Here is a 17,921-nt window from a genome sequence, read left to right on the forward strand (position 1 = left end):
TTATGTTGGTCCAATGTTGACCCAGTGTCAGTTTATCATCTGGGTAAAGCTCAGTATAATATGAGCTATAGGTAATGATTACTAAGTCATAAGTTCAGTGAAGTTCAGAAACAACATTTTTAATAACAGGATATCTATGTTATGCAGAAATTATTTGCTGATTGCAAAAAAAATAAAAAAATTTGCAATAACATTAACAATGGGAAGTCGGAGACATCCATTAAAACTGCAACTAGTTTCTATTTTTACATGGCTTATACAACAATAATCAGTTATTGTATCTTTCACATGACTCAGCTGTAATAATGTCCCGAACATAGCAGCAATAAATTCAGTTGTAATTCATTTAGTGCACACAATGAGTGCAAAATTGCTCTGTTGCTGCTGTGCCCAAAGGAAAGACCACTTTCCTAGATGGTCTTGAAAGAGATCGAACAGGACCAGAGAGAAACTGGTTTTCCACTTTGACACTTCACTTCCTCCTGAACCTGAAAGAAAACATAAAACTATGTTAACCTAGAAAACAAAACTGGACATTTAGGTTTAATAAAGAGACACTTTTTAGCAGTTGTCCAACATAGCCTGTGGTTTGGTAAATAATACATTTCTCATCATAATAATGATCTACAACTTACTTGGCTTTGGATTTGAAGCGTCCTCCTTTCTTATGGGCAATCCCTAGTCTTTTTCTGTCCTCAAAGGAAGGCCTGCAGAAATATAAAATCATGTTAAAAACACCAGTGAATGAGCTGTGACTTTATGAGAACATTAGAAGGAATGTTCAAGTAAACTTTTATTAGGCCCTACTATTAAGTCATAAGTGTTCAAAGTTTATGTCGCTATTTGGCCTTAAATGTCTAGAGTAGTTAAGGAAGAATGTGAAAGCTGTTGTGAGCATGAGCTACTGCTTATCTGAGAGGAGTTTTGGAGCACAACGGAAGGGAGATTATTAGTGAGCTATGAGTGACCTTGGTGCCAGATATAATGGATACGTTCTATAAATCTTCAAAAAAAACCAATGTGACCTTCTTATAAGGTTTAAAAGTATTATGATACATTGTGAAAGTATTAAAAGCATCATAACGTTTAATCTCCCATTTACGCATAACCATATAATACTCAGGTCATGGGTTCACTGGGTCTGAATAAATCCTGGATGTCTGCAGAGAACATACCCAGATCTGTACTGTTTCAGGACTTTCTTGTTGACATTGGTGAGCTCTTTGTCAAACACAGACTTCTTCGTAGGTTTTCCACCTTTTTGTTTTGAGGCTGGACAAAGACGAGACGTGAATAACAGAAAAACCAAACAACCACGATGATGAAGTAATTTCTCCAGATTACACAACTGCCATGAAATGAATTAGCCATGAAAGCACCGACCTGTGTTTTTGGGCTCGTCTTCTGGCACAACTCTGGCTCGTTTGGGCTTGCGGTCACGTTTTGCGGCCCGCTCGGCATACATCTGAGACTTGAGCATTTCAAACTGAGCTCTTTCTTCAGCCTGACATGCACACACAAGGGGAAAACCAATAAACCAGTCAGAAACAAAAGTCAAACTGATGTTCTGAGCAGCTAGTTCACAGAGGCAAACAGACACTATTTACAGTCTCTAGGTATATAGTTGTGTACACAATTGGGATTGTCTGACTGGTTTTATAGCTCTTTGGTATATAGATACTGCATGTCTGTTTATGCATGTTCGCTAACATACTTTGGGATATTCCATGAAATGTGTATTTATTTTTTATGATGTGTATTTTGAGATCATGTGGCACTTTAATTGCACACTGTTGAACTATGACTAGTGAAAACTATACTGTTTTTTGTCTCACTTCAATATTATGGGCTATTTTACGTAAATTCATTACATACTCTCCCAGTTAAGTCTATTTCAGTTCCATGTTCCAACAATAGAAAAAATACAGAGAAAGTTCTCAAGGGGTCGATAGTTATGTAAGCCACTGTAAACGTGCATCATTTACATGTATAATGTACACTCACTGAGCATTTTATTAGAAACACAATACTAATACTGGGTAGGGCCTTCCTTTGCTCTCAAAACAGCCTCAATTCTTCATGACATGGATTCCACATGATGTTGGAAATATTCGTTCGAGATTCTGGTCCATGTTGACTGACTGCATCACGCAATTCCTGCAGATTTTTCAGGTGCACTTTCATGCTGCAAATCTCCCGTTCTACCACATCCCAAAAGGTCTTCAACTGAATTCAGATCCGGTGACTGGGAAGGCCAGTGAAGAACACTGAACTCATTGTCATGGTCGTGAAAAGTTTCTGACATGGTGCATTATCATGCTGGATGTTGCCATTAAATGTGAAAATTGTGGCCATGAAGGGATGCACATGGTCAGCAACAATACTCAAATAGACTGTGGAATTCAAGTGATGACTGATTGGTATTAAGTGGTCCAAAGTATGCTGAGAAAACATTCCCCACACTATTGCACCACCTCCACCAGCCTGGACTGTTGATACAAGGCAGGTTGGGACCATTGATTCATGCCTTTGGCACCAAATTCTGACTCCATCATCTGTGTGCCTCAGCAGACATTGAGATTCATCAGACCAGGCTACGTTTTTCCTTTGTTCAGCTGTCCAGTGTTGGTGAGTCTGTGCCCACTGCAGCCTCAGCTTTCTGTTCTTGTCTGACAGGAATGGAACCCGATGTTGTGGTCTGCGGTTGTAGCCCATCCACCTCATTGTTCGATGTGTATTCCGATATGCTTGTCTGCTCACCACAATTGTACAGAAAGGTTATCTGAGTTACTGGAACCTTTCTGTCAGCTCGAACCAGTCTGACCGTTGTCCATTGACCTCTCTCAACAAGGCATTTCCGTCCGCAGAACTGCCATTCACTGGATGTTTTTTTCTTTATTGCACCATTCCGAGTAAACTCTAGAGACTGTTGTGTATGAAAATCCCAGGAGACCACAAATATAGAAATGCTCAAATCAGTACCAACAATCATGCAATGACCAAAATCACGGAGATCACATTTTTTCTCCATTCTGATGATAGATGTGAACATTACCTAAAGCTGCCTGCCCGCCTCTGCATGCTTTTATTCACTGCACTGCAGTCACATGATTGAGTTAGATAATTGCATGGATGAGTAGGTGTACAGGTCTTTCTAATAAAGTGCTCAGAGAGTGTACATTATGTATATAAAGGAATACAGTGGTGGTGAAAAGAAAGTAGGTCACATAACAGCCATACCGACAGCACTTTTTTCTTGCCCTCTTTCAAGAATTGAGCACGCTTCTTCTTCCCCCTTAGGGCCAAGTCAAAGTCCTGAAGTGCTTTGCTCACTGAAAAAGAACACATTCGGTGTTAGTCATTAGTGTTATTTATACTATATTAGACTGCAGCAGGTGGCCACCACATTTAAACAATAACAAAAAACACTGACTTCGTTCCTTCTTCCTCTCATCATGGGTTTGGAACCAAGACCTTGCTGGCGGTTTCTCATCTGATTTCTGTGTTAGCCTCTTCTGAGCTGCATTAATCTAAAAACCACAGATACAATTTAACCACATAAAAATCAAGACAAACAAAATGTTTTTTTTTTTTGTTTTTTTTGTTGTTTTTTTTTAGACAGAGCACATTACCTGTGCTTCTGAGTGCACCATCTCTTTCTCTTCTTTCTCCAAACGCAAGACAGCATATACATCCTTCTCCAACTTCTCAATCAGATCTCTGAACTTCAGAATCACCTCTGGTACAAACAGAGATCAAAGTCAATCAAAACATTCCAAGAATGAAAGTTGTCTTTTTGCAAAAAAATATAAAATGACCACTTCAACTTGGTAACATATCTATGAGTTAATACCAGGACTTAAAGTTCTCAGCTATTGGTTTATCTTCATCGTAAACATGTGCTCCCTGCATTGTGCTTTTACCTTGAGGAATAATGCGAGCTTTAACAGGAGCTTTGGCTTTTTTGACAATCTCTTTCAGCATCTTCCTCTCGCTTTCCCCCACCAGCGACACAGAACGACCTACTTTTCCTGCTCGAGCTGTGCGGCCCACTCTGTGCACATAGTGCTTCGCTGTGTTTGGCATGGTGAAGTTTATAACCTGAGGAAAGTTGGGGGGAAAATATAAAATTTTAATCTACGAGGGAAGAAAAGCAAAGATCGGCAGAACATAAAGAGGAAATCGCGATGATCGTTTCTGAACTGTTTGATGAGAGAGTAAGTCAATTTGCAATCAGTTTTGAAAGAAATGTAAATGAAAAACCACTTGTATGTTCTAGTAAAGCTAATCTGTTTCAGTATAATTACACTTAGCTACTCATTCAGATAATCAGTTCTAATAGTAAACAGTGTTCATAGATAGCTAGTTAAATACCTAGATAAGAGTTGCCAACTTTGGCTTCCTGGCTGGAGTGAGATATATTAATCAAATGACCTTCTTTTGCTCTGCGGAAATGAGAATATGTGCATAATGTCATACATCACCCCCCCCCTTTGCTCTCCATTGCCATCAGTACTTTTCATGAAAATCCGCATGAAATCAAAATCGACATTTTGTGCCTTTTAGTATGAATGTGTCAGCCTTAAGGTTATCTATAAGCTAGCGTGTGCCAAACAATGACCAAATTCTCATTTAGAAGATATATGCATTCAAAATTTACAGTCTCTCTCTACCACAAATACAGATCAACAATTTTGATGACATCATTCTGCACTTCAGCTTCTCATCAGATTTTCTGTCCAATCCAATGCTCTCTAGAATCTGAAGGGTCCCGCCTCAAACATTACAAATATCCATGGTATTAACTGTCGAGTATGGCTTAGTCGGGCTAGTTACTACAAAAAAAGTGTTACTGTACTAGTCATTTTTAAACAAGCACAATTTCTCTCCTTGGAACAATGCTTACAGTGCCCTCCACTAATATTGGCACCCTTGGTAAATATGAGCAAAGGCGGCTGTGAAAAATTGTCTTTATTTTCAAGGATCAGTCAATAATCATCATCATCATCATCATCATACCCACAAAGTACTAGAGGACTGCTGGGAGTATACACATGATGGAGGAATCAGGAATCAGAGGCCCCCCTTTTGCAAGATGTCTTTAAAACACATTAAAAATACAGACTTCTGAATATATCCCCCTTTTTTATTAGTAATTACCTCTTTCATGTTTACATTAGGAATTGATTGTGTGTGTGGTTGTCTGAGAGTGAGAATCATTATTTATTTTTCAAACCAAATTGTTGAGGCCCCCCGGGCACCCCCGGCGACCCCCACTTGGAAAACTACTGTACTAGAGGCATGAGAAAGGTCCAAAGAAGAATATAATGTAAAGGAGTTAGAGGCTATTCTGAACAACAATTTTTTTTCAATACTGCAAATGTTTACAGACTAAAGAACTAACCGATCAAGAAGTTGAAATAGAGGAGTATTCATTCCAATTGTAAGATATGTATGTGTCTGAAATTACCCAATGATCTGTCTGCATACACTGCAACATTAACTGCTATAATAGTAGGATCACAATGGGTTGAACAGGTTTGACCAAACAAGGTGGTAATATGCTCGGACTCTTCTTCAGCTTTAATAAGTATACTGAATGCAAACTAGCAAAAAAAAAGCATTAGATAAGAGGGAGGTGGATGCCAAAATACCTATGGGAAAGAAGGAGTCAAAGTCAGGAATAAAGAAAAAGGCAAATAAGATGGAAAAATAGAGGGTGTTAGACTATCACACAGTCAGTAGGGAGTGTAAACTGTCAGGGAAGAAGAAGAAGGGAAGAGGTGTTATTATCTAGACTAAGATTCAGACATACAGGGTTGAAATAAACATTGGCACTTATTGGGTTTACATTTAAATTGGGTTATATGATGTGTGTGAAACTGTACATCATGTATTACTTGTGTGTAGTAAGTATAATGAGTATCATAGTCTGTTATTTAGTCCTTTTAAGAATAAGCCAGTGAGGATTGAGAACAGGTCTGAGGGACAGACAGGTTTATAGGGCGCTATTTATATTTGTACATGACTCAGGAGTATAGAATATAATGTGTATGGATGGGGATATTGTACCTGATCCTTAGCATGAGGAGCTAAGTGTGAATGCTAGAGGAGCTGGACACACTAGAGTTCTGATTGGTCCCCAGATTGGGATGGGGTGTGACACACCAATACTGAAATTAATAGGCTTCAGACACATCACCCATGTAGGAAATACAGTCCGTTGACCAGTGCAGTTTTTTGGGGGGGTTGGGGGGGGGGGGGGGGGGATCGCCATTAAACAAGAAGAAGAACTAAGCCCACACATCAAATAACACCGTCACATTTTAATGCACTTAACTGGGACTTTACAGTATCGTCCTTGACAATCAAGAAGTTGCAGGGCTTCATTGGTCTAATTAAACTCCACACCTTCTCGATACTGACAGAAAAAAAAACATATGTGCAGATTTGGGGATTTGGGGAAAGGGTAATGTCTTTATATAAGCTGACAACAATAAGAATACAAAAGATGTTCGCCTCTCCTAACAAGTGCGCTTTGAATTATGTTGATGCCTGGCATCCAGGACACGCTAGTTTACAGCTCGCTAACAATCTCCCTTCTGTTACTCAACAGACTCCTCTCAGATAAGCAGGAGTTCATGCTCCCAACTTGCACATTCCCTTTCATGCACCCGTGTTTGCCATGACCCAAACTATCCACCAAGGTTCAACACAGACATGCAATATCAAACGTTACAGTAAAGGTTATCAAATGGACTCTTTAATAAAGGACGAAGAGTAGCAAACTTTGATCCGATTACCTTGATCTGAATTAAACGTGTACAACTGTATTACTTTTGACAGGAACTATGGCCTGTGTTTGGATGAAATGGAGCTAGAGTGGTACGTTGAAGGGGACAGAAAATCTCCCGAAGCAACATCGATATTGGTAATTTAGTACTTGGTAAGTCAGGACCACCACTAATTCAGCACCACCAGAGCTGCAGACACTATGTCCAAAGAAATAAAATTGTGCATGTTGAATTCAGATCAATGTCAGTCAGATCAAAGTAGGATTTGCTGCTCCAAGTTCTTTATTAAACAGTCCATTTGATTAAGTTTACCTGTAGGTATTAATTAATATGTTAACTATCAAACGTGTACTAACATGTAGTTAAGGTGGCCGTTATTAACACATGAATCATCAAGACTCCAGTCGTAGCTAAGGTTAGCCTTTTATTAGTTCCTGATTAGTCCATGCTTTCATTCACCATTAGTCCATGTTGAACTAACTATTAATTCAGATACATGTACACAATTATTCATGTACCCTTATTGTAAAGTGTTACCCAAAATTAATTACTTAGCTTCATTTACCCTGTAGACTACCTAAACACTGTCAAGGCCTTGCCCATTGAATGTGTGTGTGTATAGTTTGTCACAACTTAGGAATATCATAGTATTAAATTAAACTAGTATGGATATAGAGTGCTGCAGGGATGATGTATTTATGTGGGCCAACCCGGAAGTTAGAATCCCCCTGGTTCCCTTTGACAAAAAGCCAACAGTATTTTTCCACTGGCTTTTGGATTATTGCGCAAGTTTACAAAAGTTTACGATTCTTACACGTTTTTGTTCATCAAGACAATCTTCACAAATGAGCACAACTTTGATGAATTTTGATGCCTAAAGACAATCAGCAGACGTAAAAAGCTAGGTAGGCTATAAACGAACTACACCATGGTCATGTGACTTCAACGTCACCACCACTAAGCTCTACAGCACTACAATTTGAAAAAAAAAAAAACACTACAAATGGAAAATACTATAAATTGATAAATCTACAAGTTGGAAAATTGGAATAGTCTACAAGAGCGTGAGAATAAACACAACGAATCTGTAGGATATGAGTTTTCCTGCTCAGAGTGATGTTTAATGTCCCCGATAACCTCTATAGTACCATTTAGCCACTTGGTAGCAACCGCCTTTTTTAAGACACGTAAAGGCTTAAACAAAATCACGCGTGGGGAGTTACTGATGTATCTCATGCAGTAGAATAAAACTCTCTTATACATTTTATAAAACCTATAAAAATATCTTGAGCTTGTGTTAACCACAGACCTTATTTCAGGCATTTAACCAAAAACCCAGTCAAAAATCCCACTGACTTTATTTTTTATTGGCTCCAGTTGTAGCTGGTGATGTTAGATGGGAGGGCTAAAATCTGATATTGTTCAATAGCTCAACAATTAAACTATTATGGTTGAGTAATACATTATATCCTGAGGTTTTATTAATGTTAATAAGAATAATAAGAATAATAAGAATAATAAGTATAATAACAACCTAAGTTGCTCTAGATAAGAGTGTTTGTTATATGCTGTAAATTATTTGGGGCAAATTATTAAACACATACTCGCCCAAAGACTGGTCTCATACCGTGTTTCCTCCAAATAACAAACACGGTAAACAGAAAAGATGCATCCCTTTCATTCAAATCAAAAAGCATTCAACTTTTAGTTTCTACTCCAAACACATTTCAGGGAGAAAAAGGATGATCAAATAAATAATCCACTTAATTTACATTCATTACACCTGCGACTGAGAAACATGACTGCTGATGAGGTATAAAGGACCCGTCAATAAAGCGGGCTGAATGTTAGGAACCCAAATGGAGACCGAATATCATCATATCATTGATTTCTTCATACCACTGTGTGATGCATCGTCTAACCCGCAGGTCTTGGCACCACTGTACTGTGTCTATACCAGTATTGCACAACATTAAGTGAACTACCATTTTAGATCTCATTACGGCACACTGATTGTTACATATACACAATCATATCCCCACCATAAACTGTACATCAAAAAGAAATAAGAAAATTGTAATGGCAGAAAAGGAAGAAAAAAAATTAAATCTCAAAATTGAGCTCTTGGAACCTACTGTTTTGACTCCCTCAATATCCAGGCCTCTGGCTGCTACATCTGTGGCCACCAGGATGTCAATCTGCTCATCTTTAAATCGCCTAATGAGAGCGACAAGAGAAAAGCGATTTAGCATTTGAGTATTTTCTTTGTAGATCACATCAATATCTCTTCCTAATGATTTGTGCAGAAAGTGTGTTCAGGTGTTCTGAAAGTCACGAGCGTACCTGAGACTCTCCAATCTTTGCGTCTGAGACAGGTTGCCATGGAGCTCTCCGACTTTTAAACCCATGAGGCCGAGAAGGATGTGCATGCGGTGGGCCTGTTTCTTGGTCTGGGTGAACAACATCACATGGTCCTGAAAAGTGCGCGTGAGGAGCGCTGATCACAGGGTCAGAAAAGGTCAATTTTGGGGGGGGACAGTTTCATTTATGTGGACGATGATGTGACACAGACTGTTAGGAAAGTGGAGAGGAGAATGAGATAAAATAAAGAAAAAGGCCTTCCCTCACCTGCAACTATGGCCTCTCGGTCTCCTTCTCTGGCTGGTCGAATCCTTACAAATTCTTGTCTGAGGTATGGAGCCACATCTGTGTTACTGTTCACAAAGATTCTCACTGGCTGCTTCAGTGACACCGAGGCCAGATCTTTTACCTGCATTATACAAAACTCTTAATTAAGATCCTCAACATATCTTTCACTCAGGATACACCTGAAAAGCCCATTTAATCACCTACACCAGTGGTCACCAACCCTGTTCCTGGAGCTCTACCTTCCTGAAGACTTAAGCTCCAACCAAAATAATGTCCACCTGACCATCTAATCATTGCCTTAAAACTTGATCCACACAATCTTCTGCACATAGAGTCATGTTGCGTGGTCCTGGGTACGGATTATCACTTGTTAAGTTCTCTGTTGCATCATTTGCATATGCGTTCCAATTTACATTCACCCCCCCGGGACAACCTGTACTTTTTACCTAAATAATTCAGCTTATGGACAAACAAAAAGGAACTGGGTAACATCTCGGAATTGGAACTTGCCCCATGGACTAGCTAATATTTACCACTGGTCCACTCCTGACATTTTATAGATGTAATCCTATTAAAAAGAGTCTCAAAATACCAAGGCCAGCACTGAAGCCTAAATGTGTAAGAGAATAACGGTGGAAAATGGCAGACAGATGTTTTGTACATGGATTCTTAGACCATCAAATCACCAGTGTAATTACTGGGACATTAAAAGGGAGGCTACCTCTTCACTCATGGTGGCAGAGAACAGCATAGTCTGTCTCTGATAAGAGCACAGCCGGATAATCTCCTTCATCTGCTCTTCAAAATATTCATCCAACATCCTGTACAAAAACAGAGAACATCCACCAACAAATAAATAACTGTGCAAACTCGATCTTTCAAAGAACTGGTCAAACAAACAGAGCAAACTTGACTATCAAATGTCAAGGCTGTGCATAATTATTTCACAATCAAAGCCAGGAGTAAATCTAAACTAATATCCAATGTTAGCGCTGCTCGTCAAGATTTGTATTACTAAGTAATAATTGCAGTTAGCGTTACACAAACAAGTTCTGTCAGAAAGATTACGTTCTTTCCTTTCTGATAAGTTACAACCCGCTATCTTTGGGAGTGGGGGTTGGGGGGGGGGGGGGGGGGGGGTTGTGTGCTGTGACATTTTGTGTGGAGGTCCGAACTCCCTCCCAGACTTTCCAGCCTGCCAAAGCCTGCCTTGCTCCCGCCTCCAGGATGACCTCACTGATTGGCGGCCATACTTAAAGAGGAAGACGGAGTGAGAATGTGTGGGATGTTGGAGATGTTTGTGTGATTTGTTGTTAGGAGATTGCTTGGTTTGTGTTGCTTGCCCTTGTGGCTAACTCTGTATTTTGACCGCTGTTCTGGTTTTGACTTTTGCCTGGTTTGTGACTTTGAGTTTGGTTATCCCTATATTGTTATTGAGTATTCTCTTCACTTGTGTGTGTGTGTGTGTGTGTAGATACATTTATGTTCACTTGGTTCACTGGCAGTAGGGGTGTGGCTGCCATTTCTTTTGGGAGAGCGTTCCTTTTGTCTCCGTCTCCGGAAGAATATTTCTATTTTCTTTTCTTTCCTTTTAGGTAAGCTAGCTACCTAACAATAGAATTCTTTTGTTTATTATTTTGGCCCTCCTGAAGATACGCCTGGTTGGTTCATTTGTACAATGTATATATTGTCTGTTACAATATACCACCACCTTTTTCGCACAACCTTGTTTGCGTTGTTATTCCATTATTTAAAGATCAATCAACTTGAATCCCGAGCTGGTTACTCTGTGCGGCCCAACCTAGACTGGGCCGTAACATATATTACTAAAATCAATGCAAATGTTTGCTCTGAAGTCTTACCGGTCAGCCTCGTCCAGAATAAGCACCTCGATTTGACTAAGCTCAAAAGATGGAGTATTGTGTAAGTGATCTATCAAGCGGCCGGGTGTGGCAATCAGGACGTCAGGCCCCAACCTCAGCGCTGCCTCTTGAGACTTCAGGTCCAAGCCACCTGAGCAATACAAACAAAAGTTACTCTAAACAAGAATTAAAATAAATAAAATAAATAAAATAAATAGATAGATAATAATAATAATAATAATAATAATAATAATAATAATAATAATAATGTCAACTAGTTATTCTACACATGGCCACATTCATAGACCTGGAATACCAATACTGACATTTAAGGAGTGGAAATGAATATCATTGCCTTCTGACATATTTCAAAAGACCAAAACAGTGTATAGCTTATTTTATATACAAATTTGGGTTACTACTCCTCGCTCTTCAACTGTGGTACATCTGACATGACTTGGTAACCACAGTCATAAATAAATAACCTAGACAAAAGCACACACACACACACACACACACACACAATATGTGGCTGATGAAAACAAGGGTAGACTAATCATATATTTATTAGCTGCCCAGTCTTATGTTTTGGCTTCTACACCCATGTGCCTATGAATCCCTGGGAAAAGGGTATCAGTGTAGCTATGGTCCTTGTCCTCTTCTGATCAAGTTTTTGATTAGGCGCATCATAAAATCATATCACGATTCTAAAGGGAAGACAATACACATCTGTATCACAACATATAGGTTTGCTGGCAAACTGCCACTAATACAATAGTGGTGTACTTTTATACCCATTTCGCTGATTTATATAATACCTACAAAATAAATGTATCATATCAGTCATTTATAAAAAATAAATAAATAACCAACATACTGTATATCTAACACTGAAAATGGAGGAAAAAAATCAACAAAAAAAAAAGACAAATCCAGTCAGTTTGTAATTGAATGTAATTTTTAAACATAATGTTATAAAAAGATATCACAATATCTCAAAGCTTATTGTGACATCACATTATGTGTCTTCATATTACCCAGCCCTAACTGCAATCCTGACTAATAGTCACTAAGTTGCTGGTCAGTGTTTCGGCTATGAGCTACAGTGTTCTATCCTCACTGTCCTCGCAAGTAAAAAATGTTTGAGTATGACTAGCGTCTTGGGGTACATACCTACAGCCAGGCAGGTGGTGATGTTGGTGAACTGGCCAAGCTGGCGTGCTACAGAGTGCACTTGGATGCCCAGCTCTCTGGTGGGCACGAGCACAAGCACACGCGTTACCTGCATTACTCTCGGCTTGTAAAGGAGACGCTCCAGTACAGGCAACATGAATGCTGCAGTCTTACCTGTGTGTGTGTGTGAGAGAGAGAGAGAGAGAGAGAGAGAGAGAGAAGTAAGTAAAGTGCTAGCACCACTAAGGTGCTATGATCATCATGAGACCTTACAAGCCACCAGAACAGCTTCAGTGCATCTTGGCATAGACTCTGCAATCTCTCCCTATAGTGATTTGAAGTGAGCCCATTAATGTGCTTAAACAGCAGCTTGCGTCTCCAAAATCAAAACACTAAACCATATGCTCTCAACACAAGCTCAGTCCTCTCATTATACATGGTGCATGCAGATGTCTGCAGCTGTAAACCCTTACACACAGTGATTCATAAAAGCAATGTTAATTGTGCAAATAAAGACTGGTTAAAAGTAATGAGTTTGTGTTGTTTTATAGCTCAGATGTAATCTTTAACTAAGAAAGTTACATAATTCTGTCGACTGTGCATCTATTTTAATGTTTACTGCAATCATCCTATACATTGTATTTATTTTGAATGCACTGTCTTTATTTGAATTATCGGCTGTCGGGGTAAGCCCTTAAAATAAAGTCAGTGTCCAAAAAAGGTTGAGAACTCAGCACTGAACTCTTACCTTAAATCTTAAAATCAATCAGGCATACATCATTCGTATACAAGCACGTGTTTAAAGACGTTACAGCTCCTTTTTCCCCCCCTATAGCAAAAAGGCTTCCAAGTCTGAAAATTACCAGTTCCAGTAGCAGCACAAGCACAGATATCCTTCCCCAGTAAACCCACTGGAACACACGCCTTCTGGATTGGTGTGGGCTGCTTGAAGCCCATGGTGGTGATGGCCTGTGGAAACAGCAGGACAATATAATTTATATACCATTTAGATGTAAAAACCTACTGCATTTACTATCAATTTTTAACAATATTCTCTACCAAAATACAAGTCTGAGTTCTAATTATCTTTAGAGTGGTGAGCTTGAGCACTTTAGGGAGTACATCGCTGGAGAGAACAGAGTCATGGCACCTGACCTTCAGCAGAGGTCTTGACAGATTCATGTCCTGGAATGTTAGGTTTTCATCGTACTGTGAGGCGTCTTCAAAGAAGGCTTCAGGCTGCAGAAAGGGGGGAGAAAAAAAAAATACGTGGATAACATGATGATGCATTCGACATCAACCATAATTTATCCTACTCGTTACACAGGTCATGTAAAAATACATTAAAGACGTACCTCTTCCGCTGCCTTCCTTTTTCCTTTCTTGCCTTTTTCTCTTAGAGTATCTATAATGAGAAGGTGCAATAAAGATCAAGAACTTTACATGTGCAAGGTTACATATCTATTACGTGTACATTCACGTGTCTGTTTAAACGCACTATTAAGTCCCTCTTATGGAAAAGGTGGTAGAGGGGCGAGCATCTTAGTTCTGAGCGGAGGCGGGGCTAATTTCAGAGCCATAATAATCTGAATCAAATCCCAGGTTTATATTAATGTAATCATTCTTATACGTTATTGCTTCTACAGTAACAACCCTTTCACAGGGACTCTAAAGGTGGATGCTTTGTGGCTAAAAAAAAACACATGCAACCTTTGATAGGGAGACGTTTTCAGTGAGGAGATATTTATTTAGCATTTGCAAGAGTCTCCAGTGTCAGCGCTTTCAAACAGTCAGAGGTGAGGCTGTTCCATAAAGTTTTCTGACATGGGAAAGTCTTTCATGAAAAGCTACAATTAGGTCTCCCTAACTCTGAAAGAAAGTGGTAGCATAACAGTTAACTTGATCTGCAGATGTTCCACGATGGAGAAATGGATAAAAAGCACTTTGTGTCATTCTTGTATTAATAGAAATTGTAATCTTTGGCTAACTGCTGTGCTATAAGAGGAATTAAATAGTTCAGGACATGCTGGCATTGGCATAATACTCTGGGATAACTGTATGCCCAATAACAGTACGCCCCAACATGTTTTATTCCTTAAACATTGAAAACTTCACTTTTCAGTAATGATGCAGGTCTTTAGCGCTCACCTGCTTTTTTGAGGACTTCTTCGTCCCCTGAATTAAACTCATCATCATCATCATCATCACTCCCAACATCTTCATTTGTCTGGTCCTCAAGCTCTTTATCTCCGTTGTCGTCGTCGTCGTCATCACCATCGTCATCATCGTCACCGTCTTCAGCATCATCCTCCTCCTCCTTGGTGACTGAAGTATCACTTTTGCTGCCTCCTTTCTCTGCTTTCTCCTGAACACCAACACAACAGTGAGTAAGTCACAGCACAATCATACCACATTTGAAGGTAGCACTCAATGTCTAAGTCTTACCTCCATTTTGCGCTTCTTACGCACTTTTTCTATCTTCTCATCCAACGTGGTGGGTGCTTTCTAGAAACAGGAATGAATCAGCCGTGACCTTAAGAACATTTCACACATTGGCTTTTTGTTCCTATAGGGCTTGGAAGATGAGAACATTGCACACTCACTCGTTTTTTAAGTTGGCTCATAACTTCTGCCATGGCCAAGTCCTCACTATACAGTCCATCTTTCTCTCCGAACTCAAAGTCAGCGTTGAAGTCGCCATTGCTTCGTCCTTTCAGCGCCTTCTTCTCCTTACTCAACACGATGGGCTGCTCCTATACGTTTAAAGGTAAAATCCACCTTCAATGACTTGCATATTCATTCCATCCATTTTCTGTACTGCTTATCCTAGACAGGGTCGCAGGGAGCCTGGAGCCTATCCCAGGAGACTCGGGACACAAAGCGGGGGACACCCTGGATGGGGTGCTAACCCATCGCAGGGCACAATCTCACACATATGTACACACTTTAATCACACTATTAACATTGTGTGGGAGTTTTCACCGCATTTTGTAACAGGACACACACACACACACACACACACACACACACACACACACACACACACACAGCAGTGGTCAACCATTTGACAGCAAACAAAACGCTGTCAGCGTTTCCATGGCAGTTCTGGTCTCTCTCAGAGTTCATCTCCACTATAAGCTCAAAAACACAGACTTGTTTGTTTTAAATACAGGAAGTTGAGCTGAACTTCATCACAGGAGGTTAAAGGAAGCTATACAGTAGCATCATAGTAAAAGTACAAATGGCGTTTGGGGATTTTTATACAATGAATGATTTCCTTCCAGTGATCCTGAATGCAAAACCTTACAATTTTCCCTCATCTATCAACTCTATCATTACTCTGAGCAGACAGACAGGCTGACTAATCACACGGTCATCTTAAACCGCTTACCTTACAGTTCACCCAGCAGTTTTAACCCTCGCCTTGTCTGCTACTTAGCAAGGGATGTACTGTTCACAGGTAATACTGAGACAAAACCATTTTTTTTAAAATGAGCAACCATGAACACATGTATGTTTTTGGTAAAGACTGCTCCAGAATGTGTAATCAGGTATGAGTGCAAATAAGACATGGAGTTATTAAGAACACACAATGAATTCACCCATTTGTTTTTGTTCTCCAGTAATTCTCAGCTCAAATGTGGCATTCATTGCAATTACTGTAATTAACAAGGCAAGCCATCAGGTCAAGGCAAGATGACGTCATACAGCCAAACATTAAGAAGCACTTTCTAGTTTTATTTTAGCACGACTAATGTTCACGGCAAGTCACGTGAGGCTCCGTGTATGAGCTAGCTATGTAACTACACGTGATTCAGGGTGTCTTCGCGTCTACAAGACGTGTGCGTGTAGCTAGCAGTTTAAAACACACACGAAAAGAAGTCTTTACCCACCTCGCCATCAGAGCCCGACTCCTCGTCTTCTGGTACATCTATGTTGTCGTCAATGGTGCCGATCAGATCAAACTCCGACAACATGGTTCTGCTCACTGCCTAGCTATATTTACCCAAACCTTCTCTTCTCTTTATTTATTATTATTATATTTCAAAAGAGTACATTAATTTAAAACTGCTACTAAATTAGAACTGAGGACTCGTCCATGAAGCCCCACGTGTTGTAAAAGTCCAAGAAGGTACGTCACTTCCTCTATGCGTCTGACCGGATTTTATTTATGTTTTGTTTTTTTTGTACGACAGCGACATCTAACGGCGAGAAGGGACTGTTCGCTTTAATTTTCAGACTACTAGCAGAGCTAAATAGTGGCTACGTTTACATGGACAGCAGTAATCTAATTACTGACCTTACTCTGAGTAAGACAATATTGTGATTAAGGTGTTTACATGAGTCGCTTTTAGAATACTCCTCTCATGTACACGTTTTACATGTTATAGAACATAGATCGATTAACAGCACACGTCTTTATGTCACGGCGCCACACCGTCCGACGTTCCCTCCAGAATTTCACGAATCGACATACAGTTCTGGGTGTTTATGTTTATATATATATATAAAAATTACGAATGCTTCAAGTGCGGTTAATTATTTGTCATGCTATGCCAAATATGCTATGCCAATAGACAACTGCTTGAAGCCGAGAGCTGCGTCCCAAACCACGTACTTACCTTCTATTTAGTAGCCGAGATACTTGTATTTCTCCTACTATAGGCCTATGGTAGGTAAGTACACGGTTTGGGATGCAGCCGTGCTCTCTTGTTTGACGGTTCCTAAAACGGTTGAGCACTGCCATGTGTGATCGTGTCCTGCCGCAAAATGCGGTGAAAACGCTCACACGACGTTAATAGTGTGATTAAGGTGTGTACATGTCCGTAATACACGTCGTCAATAACGTAACTAAAACAGGAATACTCCACGTCTTAATTCCATTTGTTTACTTCGAGTATGACTTTACGCAGATTAAGGTAATTAAAAATTGCTGTTTATATGGTAGTTTCTTAATCGGAGTATCGTCTTAATCGGGTTAATATTGGATTATTGTTGTCCATGTAAACTTACTGAATGATTGGAAGATTTTACTTTGAATCTCGCTCAGCAAAGTGAATGAAACTTTTTTCAAGTCATTTCATTCATTTCAGCAGAATGTAATTGAAATGTTGTGTGTTAAATTCCCTAAAGCATCTAGTACTTAATAAACTATAAAATAAACTATAGGCTAATGCCGGCAAAGCCGAATTATGAGAAACAGAAATGATTAATGAATAGTTTAGCATTAGGTCTTCAGGCTATGCAGTCTGTTAGTTCACCTCACCTCCTGATCCGAGTCCTACTTTATTTCGTCACGTCACATTTGTTACGTCTGTTCCCCAGAAACAGAAATTATCAGTTCGTCTCTCGAGTCTTCGGGTTCGAGTCGTTCGTTCATCTCGTTTCCGGTACTGCACTGCCTATGCGGCAGTCACCGGAAGAACGAACGACTCGAACCCAA

General features: G+C 39.7%; 1 protein-coding gene across 1 annotated transcript; it reads right to left on the reverse strand.

The window, feature by feature from the left end:
* Positions 1-98: 98 nt before the first annotated feature.
* ddx27 (DEAD (Asp-Glu-Ala-Asp) box polypeptide 27) lies at positions 99-16,612 on the reverse strand. The gene is made up of 21 exons (XM_017479959.3): positions 16,372-16,612; positions 15,082-15,231; positions 14,924-14,983; positions 14,627-14,843; positions 13,834-13,883; positions 13,634-13,717; positions 13,342-13,447; positions 12,479-12,652; positions 11,306-11,456; positions 10,165-10,264; positions 9,423-9,564; positions 9,138-9,291; positions 8,930-9,011; positions 3,924-4,101; positions 3,633-3,739; positions 3,434-3,530; positions 3,241-3,332; positions 1,384-1,504; positions 1,176-1,272; positions 636-707; positions 99-488 (listed from the first exon to the last, which is right to left on the reverse strand). The coding sequence occupies exons 1-21, from the start codon at positions 16,453-16,455 to the stop codon at positions 473-475; spliced, it is 2,334 nt and encodes a 777-aa protein (XP_017335448.1). The 5' UTR covers positions 16,456-16,612; the 3' UTR covers positions 99-472.
* Between the last annotated feature and the right edge of the window lie 1,309 nt (positions 16,613-17,921).

This window comes from Ictalurus punctatus, chromosome 11, assembly GCF_001660625.3.
Source record: "Ictalurus punctatus breed USDA103 chromosome 11, Coco_2.0, whole genome shotgun sequence".
In the NCBI taxonomy this organism is placed as follows: Eukaryota; Metazoa; Chordata; class Actinopteri; order Siluriformes; family Ictaluridae; genus Ictalurus; species Ictalurus punctatus.